The sequence below is a fragment of the Eptesicus fuscus genome, chromosome 21 (genome assembly GCF_027574615.1).
Source record: "Eptesicus fuscus isolate TK198812 chromosome 21, DD_ASM_mEF_20220401, whole genome shotgun sequence".
NCBI classification, from domain to species: domain Eukaryota; kingdom Metazoa; phylum Chordata; class Mammalia; order Chiroptera; family Vespertilionidae; genus Eptesicus; species Eptesicus fuscus.
In genome coordinates, this window is record NC_072493.1 from 46,878,910 (window position 1) to 46,896,145 (window position 17,236).

General features: G+C 45.5%; 2 protein-coding genes across 2 annotated transcripts in view; both read left to right on the forward strand.

Moving 5' to 3' along the window:
- The window catches only part of LOC103304367 (zinc finger protein 420-like), a 49,501-nt gene extending 47,855 nt beyond the window's left edge, over positions 1-1,646 (forward strand). Inside the window, exon 7 of the mRNA XM_054710548.1 lies at positions 26-1,646. Coding sequence (XP_054566523.1) covers positions 26-1,600 — 1,575 coding nt within the window. The 3' untranslated portion in view covers positions 1,601-1,646. The remainder of the gene's footprint in view (positions 1-25) is intronic.
- Positions 1,647-6,251: 4,605 nt separating this feature from the next.
- LOC114229566 (zinc finger protein 440-like) overlaps positions 6,252-17,236 on the forward strand; it is a 31,265-nt gene continuing 20,280 nt past the window's right edge. Inside the window, exons 1-3 of the mRNA XM_054710569.1 lie at positions 6,252-6,389; positions 8,040-8,184; positions 11,310-11,436. Of these exons, the coding sequence (XP_054566544.1) occupies positions 8,170-8,184; positions 11,310-11,436 (142 nt within the window). The 5' untranslated portion in view covers positions 6,252-6,389; positions 8,040-8,169. The remainder of the gene's footprint in view (positions 6,390-8,039; positions 8,185-11,309; positions 11,437-17,236) is intronic.

The window sequence follows — 17,236 nt, forward strand, 5'->3', positions numbered from 1 at the left end:
TCATATAGAAGAAAAGTCTTATAAGTGTTCAGAGTGTGGCAAAGTCTTTAGCCGGCCTTCAACCCTTAGTATTCATCTGAGAATTCACACTGGAGAGAAACCTTATAAATATAGAGAATGTGGCAAATCCTTTAACAGCCATGCAGTTCTTAGTAATCATCACAGTGTTCATCCTGAAGATAAGCCTTATAAATGTAGAGAATGTGGTAAAGCATTCCTCCACATCTCAAACATGATTCGACATCAGAAAGTTCATACAGGAGAGAAACCTTACAAATGTAGAGAATGTGGCAAAGCCTTTAGTCAGTCCTTCACCCTTAATCGTCATCAGAGTGTTCATACTGGAGAGAAGCCTTATAAATGTACAGAATGTGGCAAAGCGTTCAGTGAGTCTGCAACCCTTAATCGACATCAGAGAGTTCATACTGGAGAGAAGCTGTATAAATGTGGAGAATGTGACCAAGCCTTTAGCTGGTCCTCAACCCTTAGTAGTCATCAGAAAATTCACACTGGAGAGAAACCTTATAAATGTAGAGAATGTGGCAAAGCCTTTAGTCAGTCCTCCTCCCTTAATCGTCATCAGAGTGTTCATACTGGAGAGAAGCCTTATAAATGTACAGAATGTGGCAAAGCGTTCAGTGAGTCTGCAACCCTTAATCGACATCAGAGAGTTCATACTGGAGAGAAGCTGTATAAATGTGGAGAATGTGACCAAGCCTTTAGGTGGCCCTCAACCCTTAGTAGTCATCAGAAAATTCACACTGGAGAGAAACCTTATAAATATAGAGAATATGGCAAATCCTTTACCAGCCATGCAGGTGTTACTAATCATCAAGGTGTTCATACTGAAGATAAACCTTATAAATGTAGAGAATGTGGTAAAGCATTCTTCCATGCCTCAAACATGATTCGACATCAGAAAGTTCATACTGGAGAGAAACCTTACAAATGTAGAGAATGTGGCAAAGCCTTTGGCGATTCATCTTCCCTTATTAGACATCATAGGGTTCATACTGGAGAGAAGCTTTATAAATGTAAAGAATGTGGCAAAGCCTTTAGGCAGTCTTCATCCCTTAGTTATCATCACAGAGTTCATACTGGAGAGAGGCCTTACAAATGTAGAGAATGTGGCAAAGCCTTCTGGCAATCCCAAACCCTTACTGATCATCAGAAAACTCATACTGGAGAGAAGCATCATGAATGTAGAGAATGTGGCAAAGTCTTTAGCCGGGCCTCAATTCTTACTGCACATCAGAGAATTCATACTGGTGAGAAGCCTTATAAATGTAGAGAATGTGGCAAAGCCTTTAGCTGGTCCTCAAACCTTACCACGCATCAGAGAGTTCACACTGGAGAGAAGCCGTATAAATGTAGAGAATGTGGCAAAGCTTACAGGCATTCCTCAGCCCTTATTTACCATCAGAGGGTTCATACTGGAGAGAAGCCTTACATGTGTGGAAAATGTGGCAAATCCTTTGGCAACGGCTCAAACCTCTCAGCACATCAGAGAGTCCATACTGGAGAGAAGTATTACAGATGTGAGGAGAGTTCTAAATCCTTTACCAACAGTGAGAACTTACTGAACATCACAGAATTTTAAATGGGAAGAAGCCTTCTGAATGTGAAAAATGTAGTTACTGTACATGAGAGACTTTCATACTAAAGAGAGATCTTACAAATTTAGAGCATGTGCAAGAACCTGTACCCACAGCTCATAATTTACTGAATAACAGCTGTTTATAGTGGAGAAAACCTTAAATTGTAGAAAGTGTGATAAAGCACTGTCTGGCATTCCTTGGTGGTTTAGCTTTGACCTATGAACCACAAGGTCAGGGTGCAATTCCTGGTTAGGGCACAGGCCCTGGTTGGTGACTCAATCTCCAGTGTGGGGCATGCAGGAACTAGCTGATTCATGATACCCTCTGATCATTGATATTTCTATCGCTCCCTCTCTTTTCGTGTGTAAGTCCTGGCATTGGCGGATGTGAGCACTCCTGATGGCTGCTGCCGCTTGCCCAGGGCTGGGACGGGCGGGGTAGGTGGGGCCCAGTGGCATTGACTGTGAGCGCTCCTGATGGCCCGCAGGCCCGCAGGCCCGCAGGCGCTGCTTCAGCTCAGCCACAGGCTCCGCTTGGCACTGCTCACAGACATTTCTAAAAGCTTATTTCCAATGAAGGGCCTCCTGGTTTTCTCAGAAATAATATGAGTTTTGAAAAACTTAAAGTATTTTGATCCTAATAGTAAGATTTGATTATTTTATTTTTATATATATAAATTGAAAAAAATTTTAATTGATTGCAGAGAGGAAGAGATAGAAACATCAATGGTGAGAGAGAATCATTGATCCCCTCCTCCTGCATAGCCCACACTGGGTATGGAGCCCCTGACCAGGGTATGTGCCCTGACTAGGAATGGAACCCTGACCTAGTTCATAGTTCTATCCTGAACCACTGAACTACGCTGTCTGGGCAAATTTCATTATTTTGAATAATTAAATGCTTATGCTGACATAGATTCAATGTTTGGGAGATACATTGCTTTTGGACAAAAAATAGTAATAAAATAAACCAAGATCCCAGGACTCAGCTTATTCCCACTCATGTCTACTCAATAGGCAGAGAATGTCCTGCTGTTTGTTTATAGATGGAGCCTTTTTCAATGAAACATACTTCACATTAGATGCTCACTAACACATACTGTGGTAAAAATTACTGTGGGTATAGAGGGAGTTGTAAATATTGGATATTGATCAATGGTTTTACTTCTTTTTAGGCTTACATTACAGAGAATGTGCCACCACACAGAATGTTGCAGAATTAATGATTCCTTTCTTGTTTATTTTTGACCCCTGGATGTGCCCCAGTCTGGGCTCAAACCCACAATCATGGCACATTGGGATGAGGTTCCAACCAGCAGAGTTACTCCTTGGCCAGGACAACATTATTGAATCTTTTTGTTGTGAATCCTCACCTGAGGCTATTTTTCCACTGAATTTTAGAGAGAGTGAAAGGAAGTGGGACAGACGAGAAACTTCTTTGTGGGAGAGAGATGTTGATTGGTACCTCCTGCACGGGTCAGGGATGCACCCTGCAAGGTAGGTACGTTCCCTTTAGCACAATCAAAGCTTAGGACTCAGTCCTTGAGCCAGTGGTGTATCCACTGAATGACACCAGCTAGGGCCAGAATGAATGATTCTTGACCTAAAAATATCCCAGTGTCTTCTTCAGTGTATACTGTATATTTGGCAGGTTTGTTATCCATACATGACAGGTCACTCAGAAATAGAAAACAACAAATGGGGAATTGGGGAGTGATGGGGCAGCCAAATAGGTTATAATCTTATATAATAAAAGCCTAATACACTAAGTGTCTGACCATTCAACCATCCAGTCACTCTGACCTGCACTGACTACCGGGGGACAGACACTCCTACCGGTAGGTTAGCTTGGTGCAGGGGTCTGGCCTGTGGGGACTGGGCAAGACAGGCTGGATACCCCATGGAACCCTCCCACGGTACCTCCCTGACCCCAGTTGAGCACCGGTGGGGTCCTACGGCCTGGCCTGCATCCTCTCTCAATTCGGGATCCCTGGGGAGATGCAGGAGAGTCAGTGTTGACCCAATGCCCACAGGCCAAGCGGAGGAGGAATCCCACCGGTGCACCAATCCCTGCACCAGGCCTCTAGTAGTAATATGAGAAAGAAACGTTCTGGCCCAGCCCGTGTTGCTTAGTGGATGAGCACTGACCCATGAACCAGGAGGTTGGGTTAGATTCCTGGTCAGAGCCCATGCCCGGATTTCCCCTTCAATTCCCAATAAGGGGCATGCAGGAGTCAGTGGAACATTGATTCTCATTATTGATGTTTCTCCCTACTTCTCTGAAATCAAAATATTTTTTTAAAATGTAGTTGCTCTTTTAAAAAAAAACTTTATCCAAGGATATTTCCATTGATCTCAGAGAGAGTGGGTGGGATAGTGGGTAGAGAGACAGAGAAACATTGATATGAGAGAGAGACCTCAATTGGTGCCTCCCTGAGGCACACAGGGCCCGCCGGGGATCAAACCTTCCACGCCGGTACCAGACCTGAATGGGAATGAAATCTGTGACTCTAGGAGGGAGGACACTCTAACCCACTGGGCCACACCTGGTGAGCTGTAGATTCTCTTTGAAGGGACTTATAATAAATTTGATGTTACATTAATTATGACTGACATAAACATATCACGACATAAAGAAGTTTATCTCAAAGGTATTTCTAACCCTGTCCTGTTTGGCTCATTTGTCTGCATGGAGTGCCCTCCACCAAAAGGTTGCAGGTTTGATTCCTGGTCCTGCAAATGCCCAGATTGTGGGGGTGATTCTAGAGCTCCTCAGGTGCTTTCAGGAGGCAACCAATGGATGTTTGTCTTGCACATGGATGTTTCCATCGCTGCCTTCCTCTCTAAATTTAGTTTAAAAAAAAAAAAAACTTTGCCAAAGCCGGTTTGGCTCAGTGGATAGAGCATCAGCCTGTGGACTGAAGGGTCCCAGGTTCGATTCCGGTCAAGGGCATGTACCTTGGTTGCGGGCACATCCCCAGTGGGAGGTGTGCAGGAGGCAGCTGACCAATGTTTCTCTCTCATCGATGTTTCTAACTATACCTCTCCCTTTCTGTAAAAAATAAATAAAATTATATTTTTAAAAAAGAAAAAGATTCATAACAGTAGCAAAATTACATTATGAAGTAGCAAAGAAAATAATTTTATGGTTGGGGGTCACCACAACATGAGGAACTGTATTAAAGGGTCGCGGCGTTAGGAAGATTGAGAACCACTCGTGCAGGTACTTGGACATATTAAGGAATGTCTTTAAGTTTATTTCTTTTTGCTTTCTTCAGAATTGTTGTCATTCTCAATGTGTAAGTTTTTCACCATCTTCGTAGAATGGATTATCTTGTGTTTGTTTATTATATATGGTGTGTTTTCTGGCTTCGGGTGGCAATACTAAGGGGTGATATTTTATTGGCTTAAAGCAATTAAATACTTAATATACTTTAAATATCCTCTGTTCTGACTTACTCTAAATTACAGATTTCTAAACAAGTCATATCATTAAGTAAATAAACAGTTATAAAACTCGAATGAATACCTATACTCATGAAAATACTGAAAAATCATCAAAATAAAAAATGGTGATAAACTAAACAGTTTTTATTCTTATAACTCTGTTTTAAATATTATTGGTTTTAAAATTGTATTGTTTCCCAGATATAAGGAAAACTAACAGGAGACATTCTACATTAATATCAACGTCCCATTAACTAGGTTATAGGGAAACTAAAGTCAAAATATTCATTTGAAAATGCATTCCCAGAACTCAAAGACTTCAAAGACCACATCTTAAAACCAGGACATTTTTATCCCTTGAAAAATACGTAAATTAAAATCTGTTCCCTGCTGTGTTGGATGGAACCTTATCTCATCAGGTGCCTAACCATGAATGGACATCTGGGTCTGTCTGACACCCCATCCACCTGCTTCCCTAACTCAAGCTGCCTCTCCATTCAGATGGGGGGACAGGGAGGGGCTGAGAGAGCAGGCTGCCCTTCCCCTCTCCCCTCCTCACTGAGGGTTTAAGGATCCAGGCAAATCGGAGGCAGAAAGTTTCTGGTTTCAAACCCAGTCTGCCCACCTTTTGAATTCTCTGTAACTTCCCTGTGAGAATGTGTTACCGGCTGTGAAGATCCTGGAAAGACACCTCCTGGGACATGTGCAGCTGAAGGGCAGGCCAGCCAGTAGCTCTCAGCACCGCCTCTGGGATCTGGAAACTTCTGTGTGAATTCCAGATGCCTCCTCCCCTCTCTATGCTTTGCCACAGCTGCCATTTACTCGCTAGCACCCCAATAAAAGAACAGCCCCTCTATCTGGGGAGCCTTGTGCCATCAGAGGGCACCTGGCCCTTTCCTCCCTTTAAAGAAGCAAAATACCCGCCCTCTCTCTGCTCCTGTCTCTTCTCTCCCTGGTGATCCTGTCACAGCCGCGTCACCAGCCAAACCCCAACAATGACGGGGGAACTCCACCAGGAAGGGGCTGTCCCTGTGGGAGGAGGTGAGGGACCCAGGGCTGCCCCCTCGCTCCTGCCCCGCCCTCCCTCCCTCTGTCCCCGCACAGGCCCCGCCCCCACCGCGGAGTCGCTCAGCTCAGGCGCTGGCCCCGCCCATCCCGCAGGGAGGCGCATGCGCAGTTCCTGGCAGACGCGGAAGCGGCCGTGGAGGGGAAGGTGGCGGTTCCCTGAGGAGGTGTCTGTGCTTTAAAGCCGCTGCTCTCCGCCCCCCTCCCCGCAGGGAAGGCTGAGGGCGCTGCGGGCGCTGAAGTCTGTGGTGAGGTCCCCGCCCCGGAGCCCCTCACAGCGGTGAGTCCGGTCCCGGGCGGCTGCGCAGTGGAGGCGCCGCGTTCCTTTGGGGGAAACTGAGGCCCGGCCCGCGGTCTCTCCGCCTGTGGCTGTGGGCCCCGCCTGCCGCGTGGTTTTCCTGCTGAAAACCATCCCCGGGGCCGCCGGTCCCCCCGGGGCCGCCGGTCCCCCCGCGGGGCTGGAAGTCTGGGTCAGGGGGTTCCCGCCCTTTGCGCCTCCCCGCCCGGCGCTTTCCGTCCACAGAGCCCGGATGGCTCCCGGCCTGGGGGTCTGCACCCCGCCTTCCTAGGCCCCCCATTAATAAGGGGTCTGAGTGCCCGGGGAGCACAGTGTCCATGGGGAGGGGCTCTGGGGGAGGAACGCGGTGTCCCCAGAAGAGGGGACCTGCCCGCAGGGAGGGCTTTGTGGAGGCGGTGACTGCGGGGGGCGGGGACCCGGGCTGGGGGGTCAGGAGGGGAGGGAGAGAGACAGACACGTGGGAGGAGGAAGGGCGGTGAGGGGTCCACAGAGGGGCCCATAGGGGTGTGGGGGGACTGGACGGCGATGGTGGGAGTGAGGGGGGAACTCGGGAAAGTAGCCTGAGGAGGAGGGAAGTGGGGAATAGGGGGAGGGGAGCCCCGAGAGAGGAGGGGAGCTGAGAGGGAGAGGGTCCTGGTTAGCAGAAGTGGGGGCCGCACAGGAGGAGGCACCTCAGACGGAGACACTGGTTCAGAGGAGAAGAGCTGGGGAGCGAGTGCAGGGACGGAAAGGGGGGCTTAGGGAGGAGGGAGCAGAGGGGAGCAGCGCGGAGTCCCCAGCTGTGGGGAGCAGGACAGACTGTCACGGGCAGCAGCGGGGACACGGGCGTGGGGAGGGACAGACGGACGTGTGTGGAGATGGGAGCCGTCAGAGACCAGGAGAAAGAGCACCGGAAGGGAAATGGGTTTCAGGAGGTTCATGGTCCGGGTGTAGGGACAGACAGAGAAAAGGGGGGAAAGAGCAGGGAGGGGGGGACACAGGAAAGGACCACAGAGGAGAGAAAGGGAACAGGGAGACACAGACAGATCCATGGACAGAAATACATGGTAGTGGGAGGAGGGGACCCTGATCTGGGTGAGGGGTGAGCTGATGGGGTGTGGATGGTTAAGTTTGATATATTGGCTTGTGGTTGTGTGTGTGTGTGTGTGTGTGTGGTTGTGTGTGCGCGCGCTTCTTCCATGGATTTACTTTTTCTACGTGTGACACTTAATTTATTATGTAAGAACATCCTGAAATAAATCCTCTGGGGCTTCCCAGATCCCTGAGGAGCTTTAAGAAATGCCCTCAGGGGCACTTTCCCCCATGGAGGCGGACAGCTGCTCTGGGTGGGGCATCACTGGTTACTGAGGGGCCCCAGGTGATTGGAAGGTGAGGACAGGGATTAGCAGGATGCCTTTGTGAGAGTGGGGAGCAGGTTTGTTCAGGGGAGGTAAGGGGGGGCTCTGTTTGGTTTGTGGGGTCAGGACAGCAGCTCACGTTCTCATTTCTGTAGGATTTTGTGGAAGTCTTTGGAAGGAGAGACACATGAAGACGAAATAAAACCCCTCACAGTGTGGTCTCCATGTGGGAGCTCATTGTTCCTGAGTCTCCTGTGACCAAGGACAGGAGGGGTGGCCTTTTCCTCATTTCCAGATTCTTCTGACTGAGTGTGAGGTGAGCTGATGAACAGGCTGTGTGGTCACCTTTGAAGGCACATTCTGTGACTCCTCAACATACTGTCACCTGAGGAAACATCCCAGACCCCAATCAGGACCAGGACCACATGGCTGCTCCTCAGGTAAAAGATGTGTCCTGGGTCACAGGCTGTGCTTCCTTTTCCTTTAACATCTGGTGATTTATTTCTTTATTTCTTATGTTCTTGCCTCTGCTGGTTATTTTTTCCCTTATTTCATTACTTTAGTCATCATCGTCATTGTCAGCAGTTTCTATATTTCTCTCTCTCTTTTTTTTCTTACTTTTTATTCTCTTTTTAAAAATAATATGTTTATTGATTTCAGAATGGAAGAGAGAGAGAGAGAGAAACATCAATTCGGCTAGAGAATTATGGGTCACCTGCCTCTTGCAGCTCACCCAGCACTGGGTATGGAGTCTGAAACCCGGAGGGAGCCAGACCAGGAACCTAAGCCTGCCCTCCTGGTTCATAGGTCAGCCCTCTACCTCTAGCCACACTGGCCGAGCTATAATTCCCTCCTTTGTGCCAGAGCCTTGTCTGCATTCATTTTGCCACCCTCCCCAGGTCAGGAAGCATTCCTACCTTTAATTAGTGACCTTTAACTACTCAAAACATCCCTTTTGTGACAGATCAAACTTGGAAGGCAGCCATGTCCAACATCACTACTGGGATGGGGTCAGAGGCTCAGGTATCAGTGAAGAGGGCAAATATGGGTTTTAGGTTCAAGTGGCTGCCGCATCAGCTCTCGATCAGGGGTAAGAAGATACACATCTTACTGCTCAGAATAGCTCAGAATGTTCTGAAAAGAAGGGTAAGTAGAAGAGACCACTCATTAGATTAGTACGAAAGACTTGGTAGGTAACTGTACTCTTAGCTTACAGAACATGCGAGGTACAGGTGGATTGACACTTGCAAACATTAATATTTATTTGTGATCATTTCCACAAATTTATCTATTTATTGATGTATTTTTGGCAGGAATGTCACAGCAGTGGTGACTGACCTTCTGTGTGCCTCAGTCAGGTGATGCCCATTGTTCAGCCCACCTGGTGTTCACGTGGCAGAGGTGCTCCCCTCACTGTGGAGTTCATAGTCTCCCTTTCTCAGGAACAAGGGTGTAGTAGCGATTTAATGAAAGTTGTGCAAAGGCCATCACTTCATATTGGAAATGTACTTCTTAGTTTGCGTTTCCTTTAGAAAATGAAGGACTTACTTTTCTTTCCTACAGATCATTGGCTTTTGCATGGGAGCTTTAACTAATCAGGCTTTGATTCTTTTTTTTTTTTTTTTAAATATATTTTATTGACTTTTTACAGAGAGGAAGAGAGAGGGACAGAGAGCTAGAAACATCGATGAGAGAGAAACATCGATCAGCTGCCTCCTGCACACCCCCCATCGGGGATGTGCCCGCAACCAATGCACATGCCCTTTGACTGGAATCAAACCTGGGACCCTTCAGTCTGCAGACCAACGTTCTATCCACTGAGCCAAACCGGTTTCGGCTCAGGCTTTGATTCTTTACATTTTCCTTATATTCTATACTCACATGAGAGACGTACCCCATATTATAATTTTTTGTATTTTCTAGAAAGTTTCCAAGAATGATATTATTAATGTATGTTCAGTTTCATTAAATTTCTACAACGTAACTCTCCACTAATGATACATTAAAATTTGAAACAGCCCTAACCGGTTTGGCTCAGTGGATAGAGCGTCAGCCTGCGGACTGAAGGGTCCCAGGTTCGATTCCGGTCTAAGGCCTGTACCTTGGTTGCGGGCACATCCCCAGTAAGGGGGGTGTGCAGGAGGCAGCTGATCAATGTTTCTCTTTCATTGATGTTTCTAACTCTCTATCCCTCTCCCTTCCTCTCTGTAAAAAAAAAAAAAAAGCAAAAGCAAAAAATCAATAAAATTTGAAACAAATGTACTAGTAAGAAAAATTAGTTACCCCAGGCAGGTGTGGATCAGTGGTGGAGGGTTTGATTCCTGGTCCAGGGCAAGTACCTCCTGGGTACCTGCGGTAGGCAGCCAATCCATGTGTCTTTGTTTGTCTTTCACACCGATATCCCCCCCTTTTCGTTCCTCTACTCCACTGCCTTCCACTATCGAAAAGTCAGTGGAAAAAAATCTCCCCTCCTGAGGATTTACAACCACACAAAGGAAACAGTAGCTCTACCTTGTTTTATATGCTTATGTTTCTCTCTGTATTGTGTTTATAAAATACAAAGTGGATCATACACAAATAGATTCATGAGATTTATGCAATCACTAAACCATCTTGATTTCATAGTTGTAAAATTTGTGTCTCTGTGCCTAAACTGTTAACATTATTTCAGCTATTTTTTCTTTGTTGTTTTTTAAGTATGTTTTTGTAGCTTTCAGAGAGAAAGAGAGAAGTAGAGAGAGATAAAAACATAAGAGATGAGAGAAAATCATTGATTAGCTGCCTTCTGCACACCCCACACTGGCAATTGAGCCCGCAACCTTGTCATGTGTCCAGACTGGGAATTGAGCCAGTGACCTCTTGGTGCATGGGTTAGCACGGAACACTGAGCCACACCAGCTGGACCAGGCAGAATAATCTTGTCCTACGATTACTCATAGTGAATTTCCAACTAGGATTGTGGTTCCTATATGTGCTATTCCAGGAGAACTGAATTCCATTAACAAACCCTTTTAGTTGAAAGTTCTGTATGAATTTTTTTCTGTGTTTACACTTTCTGTGTGTTCAGAATATAGAACATGGATCAGAAACGTTGACATCACAAGTAAAAAGTGTGCTTGTTACACATGTGGAAACACAAGGCACATGTCAGAACCTGGATCAGAGTCTGTATTTTTACAGAAGTTCATTTCCATGTGGTCTGCTTTACACTTGAGAAGTACATATACTTCCAACTCAGCATAGCATTTGCTGCTGAGAAATATACAGCACTAACCCTGAACGATGCAAACACAGCACTCAGAAATCCATATGCCTGTGTCCACGCCTTAATTTTAAAGTTTAGTTTCCTGTAAAGTAAAATCTGTGCTATGTATTTGTGGACATGTGTCATCCTCATGTGTCAGTGTTAGAAAACACATCAGAGAATGTGACTGGGGCAAAGTGTTCTTTCTGGATAATTCAGGATACTCCCCTGGGTCCAAACCTCTATTGCTAACACTTTTCATCTTTGGTGACGTTATGACCTCTTCTGGTGACCTCTTGGTAACTGTGTCTTTTCTTTCAGGGACCGCTGACCTTCAGGGATGTGGCCATCGATTTCTCTCAGGAGGAGTGGGAGTGCCTGGACCCAGCTCAGCGGAAGTTGTACCTGGATGTGATGGTGGAGAACTACAGCAACCTGGCCTCCCTGGGTGAGGGTGACCTCCTTCCCAAGTTCCTCCTCCTCCCGCAGGGCTTTGTTTCCTTTGTTATGTTAACATCTCTAGGGCCTTCTGCTTTCTGTGTTAGATTCTTGCTCTCAAGGAACAAGTTGGGCCCTAGCTGGTTGGGCTCAGTGGAGAAAGCACTGGTCTGCAGCCTGAAAGGACCCAGGTTTGATTCTGGTCAAGGGCCAATGTGCAGGTTGCTGGCTCCCTCCCCAGTAGTGGGTGTGCCAGAGGCAGCCAATCAATGATTCTCTCTCATCATTGATGTTTCTATCTCTCTCTCCTTCTTTCTTCTCTGAAATCAATAAAAATATATATTTTTTAAAAAGTGGAACAAATTGGAGGTAGAAAAGAAAGGCTTTGTGATGTATGTGAATTAGGAACTCAGTGTTTGCGCACTTTTTTTTTTTTTTTTTTTTTTTTTTTTTTTTTTTTAATATATTTTTTTTTTATTTTTTAAAGAGAGGAAGAGATAGGGATAGAGAGTTAGAAACATCGATGAGAGAGAAACATCGATCAGCTGCCTCTTGCACACCCCCTACTGGGGATGTGCCCGCAACCAAGGTATATGCCCTTGACCGGAATCGAACCCGGGACCCTTGAGTCCGCAGGCCGACGCTCTATCCACTGAGCCAAACCGGCTTCGGCTGTTTGCGCACTTTACATGTTGTCTACACTAATTAAGATACTATCAGAAAATAACATTTTACAAAATTGTTTTCTAGCATATTCTTAACATTCTACCATGTCTTCTTGCCAGAGGGCAACCTGGATTGGAAATGGGAAAGCTTCTATCAAAATTCATACTCCATTATCTTTTATTTTTATATTTTTTAAGATTTTATTGAATTCAGGGAGGAAGGGAGAATTAGAGAGAGGTAGAAACTTCAGATGGGCATTAGTTGATTTTTTTGTATGTGCCCTGACCAGAGATCAAACCTACAACTTTGTTATATCTGTACAATCCTCTAAGCACCTGGGCTTCCTGGGCAGGCAGATTGGATTCTTTCATTGACTTCTATGTATCTAGGCTTCTGTCATGTCTTTTCATGGCTTGATGTATTATTTCTTTTAAAAAAATATATATTTTATTGATTTTTTACAGACAGGAAGGGAGAAGGATAGAGAGCTAGAAAAATCGATGAGAGAGAAACACCAATCAACTGCCTCCTGCACACCCCCCACTGTGGATGTGCCCGCAACCAAGGTACATGTCCTCGACCGGAATCGAACCCGGGACCCTTCAGTCCACAGGCCAACGCTCTATCCACTGAGCAAAACCGGTTTTGGCCACGCCCTTGATCGAAATCAAACCTGGGACCCTTTAGTCCACAGGTCAACGCTCTATCCACTGAGCCAAACCGGTTAGGGCTATTATTTCTTTACTAGAGGCCCAGTGCATGATTGAATCATGCATGTGTAGGGTGCCCTACATGCTTTTGCTTTCGATCACAGGGGAGCTGGGTGCCTGTCCGCTGGTGCACCAGGCGCTGGAGGCTTCTGAAAGGCCTGCTGCCTGAGTGGACAGGCACTCAGCTCCCCCACTTTTGATGGTCCGTGCGGTGGGACATCAGCTCGCTGCCCCAGAGGCCCCTTCTGTGCCGCAGCACAGCCATGGCGCAGACGCTGAGCTCGTGCCGCTGCTGGCGATGCAGCTCAGCGTCCCACCGGCCCAATCAGCTACCCCGGCCACCCCGAGTCCCACCTCCCCGCGCCTCCTGGCCAATCGTGGGCATAGCGAAGGTACGGTCAATTTGCATATTTGTCTATTATTAGGTAGGATAGCAGTGAAGAAGACTTCGTTGTATGTACTTCAGTTTATTTATCTATTCACTTGTGTGTCTTTTTTAATATATTTTACTGATATTTTACAGAGAGGAAGGGAGAGGGATAGAGAGTTAGAAACATCGATGTGAGAGAAACACCGATCATCTGCCTCCTGCACACCTCCAACTGGGGATGTGCCCGCAACCAAGTACATGCCCTTGACTGGAATGGAACCTGGGACCTTTCAGTCTGCTGATACTCCATCCACTGAGTTAGGGCTGTCTGTTCACTTGTTGACAGACATTTTCATTGCTTCCCATTTCTGTAGATTATGGATAAACAGTCTCCTTATATGCTTTTGTGTAGATTAAAAGGCTTAACTTTTAGGATTAACACGTTAAGCGCCCAGCCTGTTTTGTCTTCCTGACGGAAAGTATAGTGTCAGTCACCAGTGACGACTGGGCACTTAACGTGTTAAGAGCCAGGAGCCCAATCACTGAGTGTATATTTAGTTTATAAAAACCTCGAGGCATCTCCCCAAGGGGCTGTGGCATTTGGCTTTTTCAGCCGCAGTGATTGGAGTTCCAGTGGCTCCACGTCACAAAGGCATTTGGTGGGGTCCGTGTTCTGGATTCTGACCTGTTCAATGGCGATTTAGTGTTTCTTGCTTTGCTGTTTGTTACTTCTCATTGTTATAATGTGCATTTCCTTAATGACATAAGACGTGCCAGATCTTGTCACATTGATTTTTTATGTGTATATGTTTTATAGTGCTGTGTGTTAAGGTGTTTGGCCCTTTTCAGGTTGTTTTGTCCATGTTTAGTTTGAAGGCTTTTTTGTGGATTTTGCATAATTGTCCTGTACAAGTTGAGTTTTTAATTAATATATAGAGGCCTGGTGCATGAAATGCTTACTGGGTAGGGTCCCTAGGCCTGGAATCCTGGCCTCCTCCATCCCTTGCTCCCTCAGAGCCTCGCCACCTCTGCTGGTTGACCCCTGGTGGTCAGTGCATGTCATAGCGAGGGATCGAACTCCTGCTCTTGAGGTCGAACTCCCAAGTGGACAGTATATAGATTTTTAATTGATTTCAGAGCAAAGGTGAGAGGAAGCGATAGAAACATCAATGATCAGAGAAAATCATTGATCAGCTGCCATGTGCCCTGACTAGGAATCAGACTGTGACATCTTGGTTCATAGGTCGAAGCTCAGCTGTTGAGCCGTGCAGCTGGGCCGTGCTGACTTTCACAAATATATTTTCTCAGCCAGTGGCTTCTTGTGTTTTATTTTGTTTTTCCCGTTGAGGGTGCTGTTTTTATTGTTTTTTCTTTAATGTTTGAGTTGATACATTGGGAGTTTCTATTTTAATACAATGCATTGAAATACAAACCTGGTTTTGTATTTGCCTTTCAAAAATGTGAGCTATATAAAGGTAATGTAGTTTTATATTCAATAACATGGAAGTTATATTTGCAGCTATAGTGTCATTTCTGGAATAAACACATAGTGAGTCACGTCTTGAAGGAAATGAGATATAAATTCCGCCACCTTACATGTCAAATCAAATGAAATCTTTTATTTCACATGGTAGAGCCTCATTATAAAAATAGTCCTTTTTTTCCAGTCCGATATCTTCACTATTGCAAATAATGCTGCAGTGGATATGTAGGTGGGTATATCTTTTTGAATTTGTGTTCTCTGTATAAATCCCCAGAAATGGAATCTCTGTGTTACCTGGTACTTGTTTGTAAATACAGTAGGTCCTCGGGTTACATCGGAGATCTGTTCCTCTGGCGCGACGTAACGCGATTTTTGCCATAAGTTAGAACCCACCTACATAAGCACCTATGTCACTCACATCACAGCAGTAATGAAGTGAAACATTAAAAAAAATTTTTTTTTAAATGTATTTTATTGATTTTTCACAGAGAGAAAGGGAGAGGGATAGAGAGCTAGAAACATCGATGAGAGAGAAACATCGACCAGCTGCCTCCTGCACACCCCCCACCAGGGATGTTCCCGCAACCAATGTACATGCCCTTGACCAGAATCGAACCTGGGACCTTTCAGTCCGCAGGCCGACGCTCTATCCACAAACCGGTTTCGGCTAAAAAATTTTTAAAAGAAAGATAACAATTCCTGACCTTAACCTGTGGTAAATAAATGATAAAAAAATAAAGCACATACTGTACATACGTCGAAATGACTGAACTTTTGTTTTTTTTTAATATATAAATGGGAGATGGTGATGTAATCAGGAAATGACGTACATCGAGTTTGATGTAACCCGAGGACTGCCTGTATTGGAAAACCCTCCATTGTGTTTTGTGAGTGGCTGCAGGAATCCTATGTAATAAAAGGCCAAGGCCCTGATGGGTTTGGCTCAGTGGACAGAGTGTTGGCCTGCGGACTGAAGGGTCCCAGGTTCGATTCCGGTCAAGGGGATGGCCCTTGGCTGTGGACACATCCCCAGTAGGGGGCATGCAGGAGGCAGCTGATTGATGTTTCTCACTCTCTATACCTCTCCTTTTCTCTCTGTAAAATCAATAAAATGTATTTTAAAAATAAATAAATAAAATAAAAAATAATAAAAGGCCAGGGATCATAAGTGTAACGACTACTTGACCAGTCGCCATGAGGTGCATTAATCACCTCTCGGCCCCTCCCCCCTTGGCCTGCGAGTGGTGGCGGGCGGGGCGATTAGCGGTGAGCAGTGAGTGGCGGCGGGCTAGGTGGTGACGTACCATCAGCAGTGGGCGGGGTGGTGAGTGGAGGCAAGCGACAGCGAGCTACTCTCACATGGATTCGTATATTAAAAGCCTACACAACCGGTTGCTGTGATGATGCACTGACCACCAGGGGGCAGACGCTGAACACAGGAGCTGCCCACTGGTGGTCAGTACGCTTCCACAGCCAACTGACCTTGGTCGGCCAACCTCTTGCGGTCCCTCCCCTTGACCAGCTGGCCCCGATCGGCCCTGATTGCTGGCCAGCCGAGGGACCCCACCCGTGCATGAATTCGTGCACTGGGCCTCTAGAGTGTTTATAATTTTGCTGACAGTGCACGAATGTTTTCATTTCTTCACTTCATTGGTAATACTTGTTTTTTGATTTATGGATGATTGGCATCCTGGTAGGTGTTTGGTGGTATTTCATGGTGGTGTCCATTTGCATTTCTCTGATGATGAATGAGTTGAACATCATTTAATATGTCTATTGCACATCTTTATGTCCTGTTTGGGAAATGTCTATTCAGGTCCTCTGCTCATTTTTTAATCATATTGTTTGTCTTTTTGGTCTTGAGTTGTGTGAGCTCCTTATATATTTTGGCTCTTTAGCTTTTGAGGTTGTAACAATGCTGGGCTTTTGTGGTTATTATTTTGTGGTTTCTTTTGATATACCAAACTTACTGTTTTGTAGCCTCATTTCTTTATTTTTTAGCTTCTTCGTTATGCCTAGGAAGATATATGCAAACCAGTATTTTTAAGCGTGATGGGAAAGTTCATTGACTATACTTACTTCCAGTGTTTTCATGATTTCAGGTCTGATATTTTAGTCCTTAATCCATGCTGAGTTCATTTTGGTTCATGGCCTATGAACGGGGTCTACTTTTAGTATTTCTGCATGTATTTGTTCCCTTTTTGTCACACTACTTGGTGAAGAATCTATCTTTACCTATTGTGTATTCTTTTTTCTTTTTTTAAAATACATTTTATTGGTTTTTTACAACGAGGAAGGGAGAGGGATAGAGATTTAGAAATATCAATGAGAGAGAAACATCGATCAGCTGCCTCTTGCACACCCCCTACTGGAGATATGCCTGCAACCAAGGTACATGCCCTTGACTAGAATCGAACCTGGGACCCTTCAGTCTGCAGGCTGACACTCTATCCACTGAGCCAAACCGGTTAGGGCCCTATTGTGTATTCTTGCCTTCTATCTTATAGATTAGTTAACCAAATAGCTTTGGACATTTTTAAAGTTGTGTTCCTTCTTTTTTCATGTTGATTTATAAAAGGTC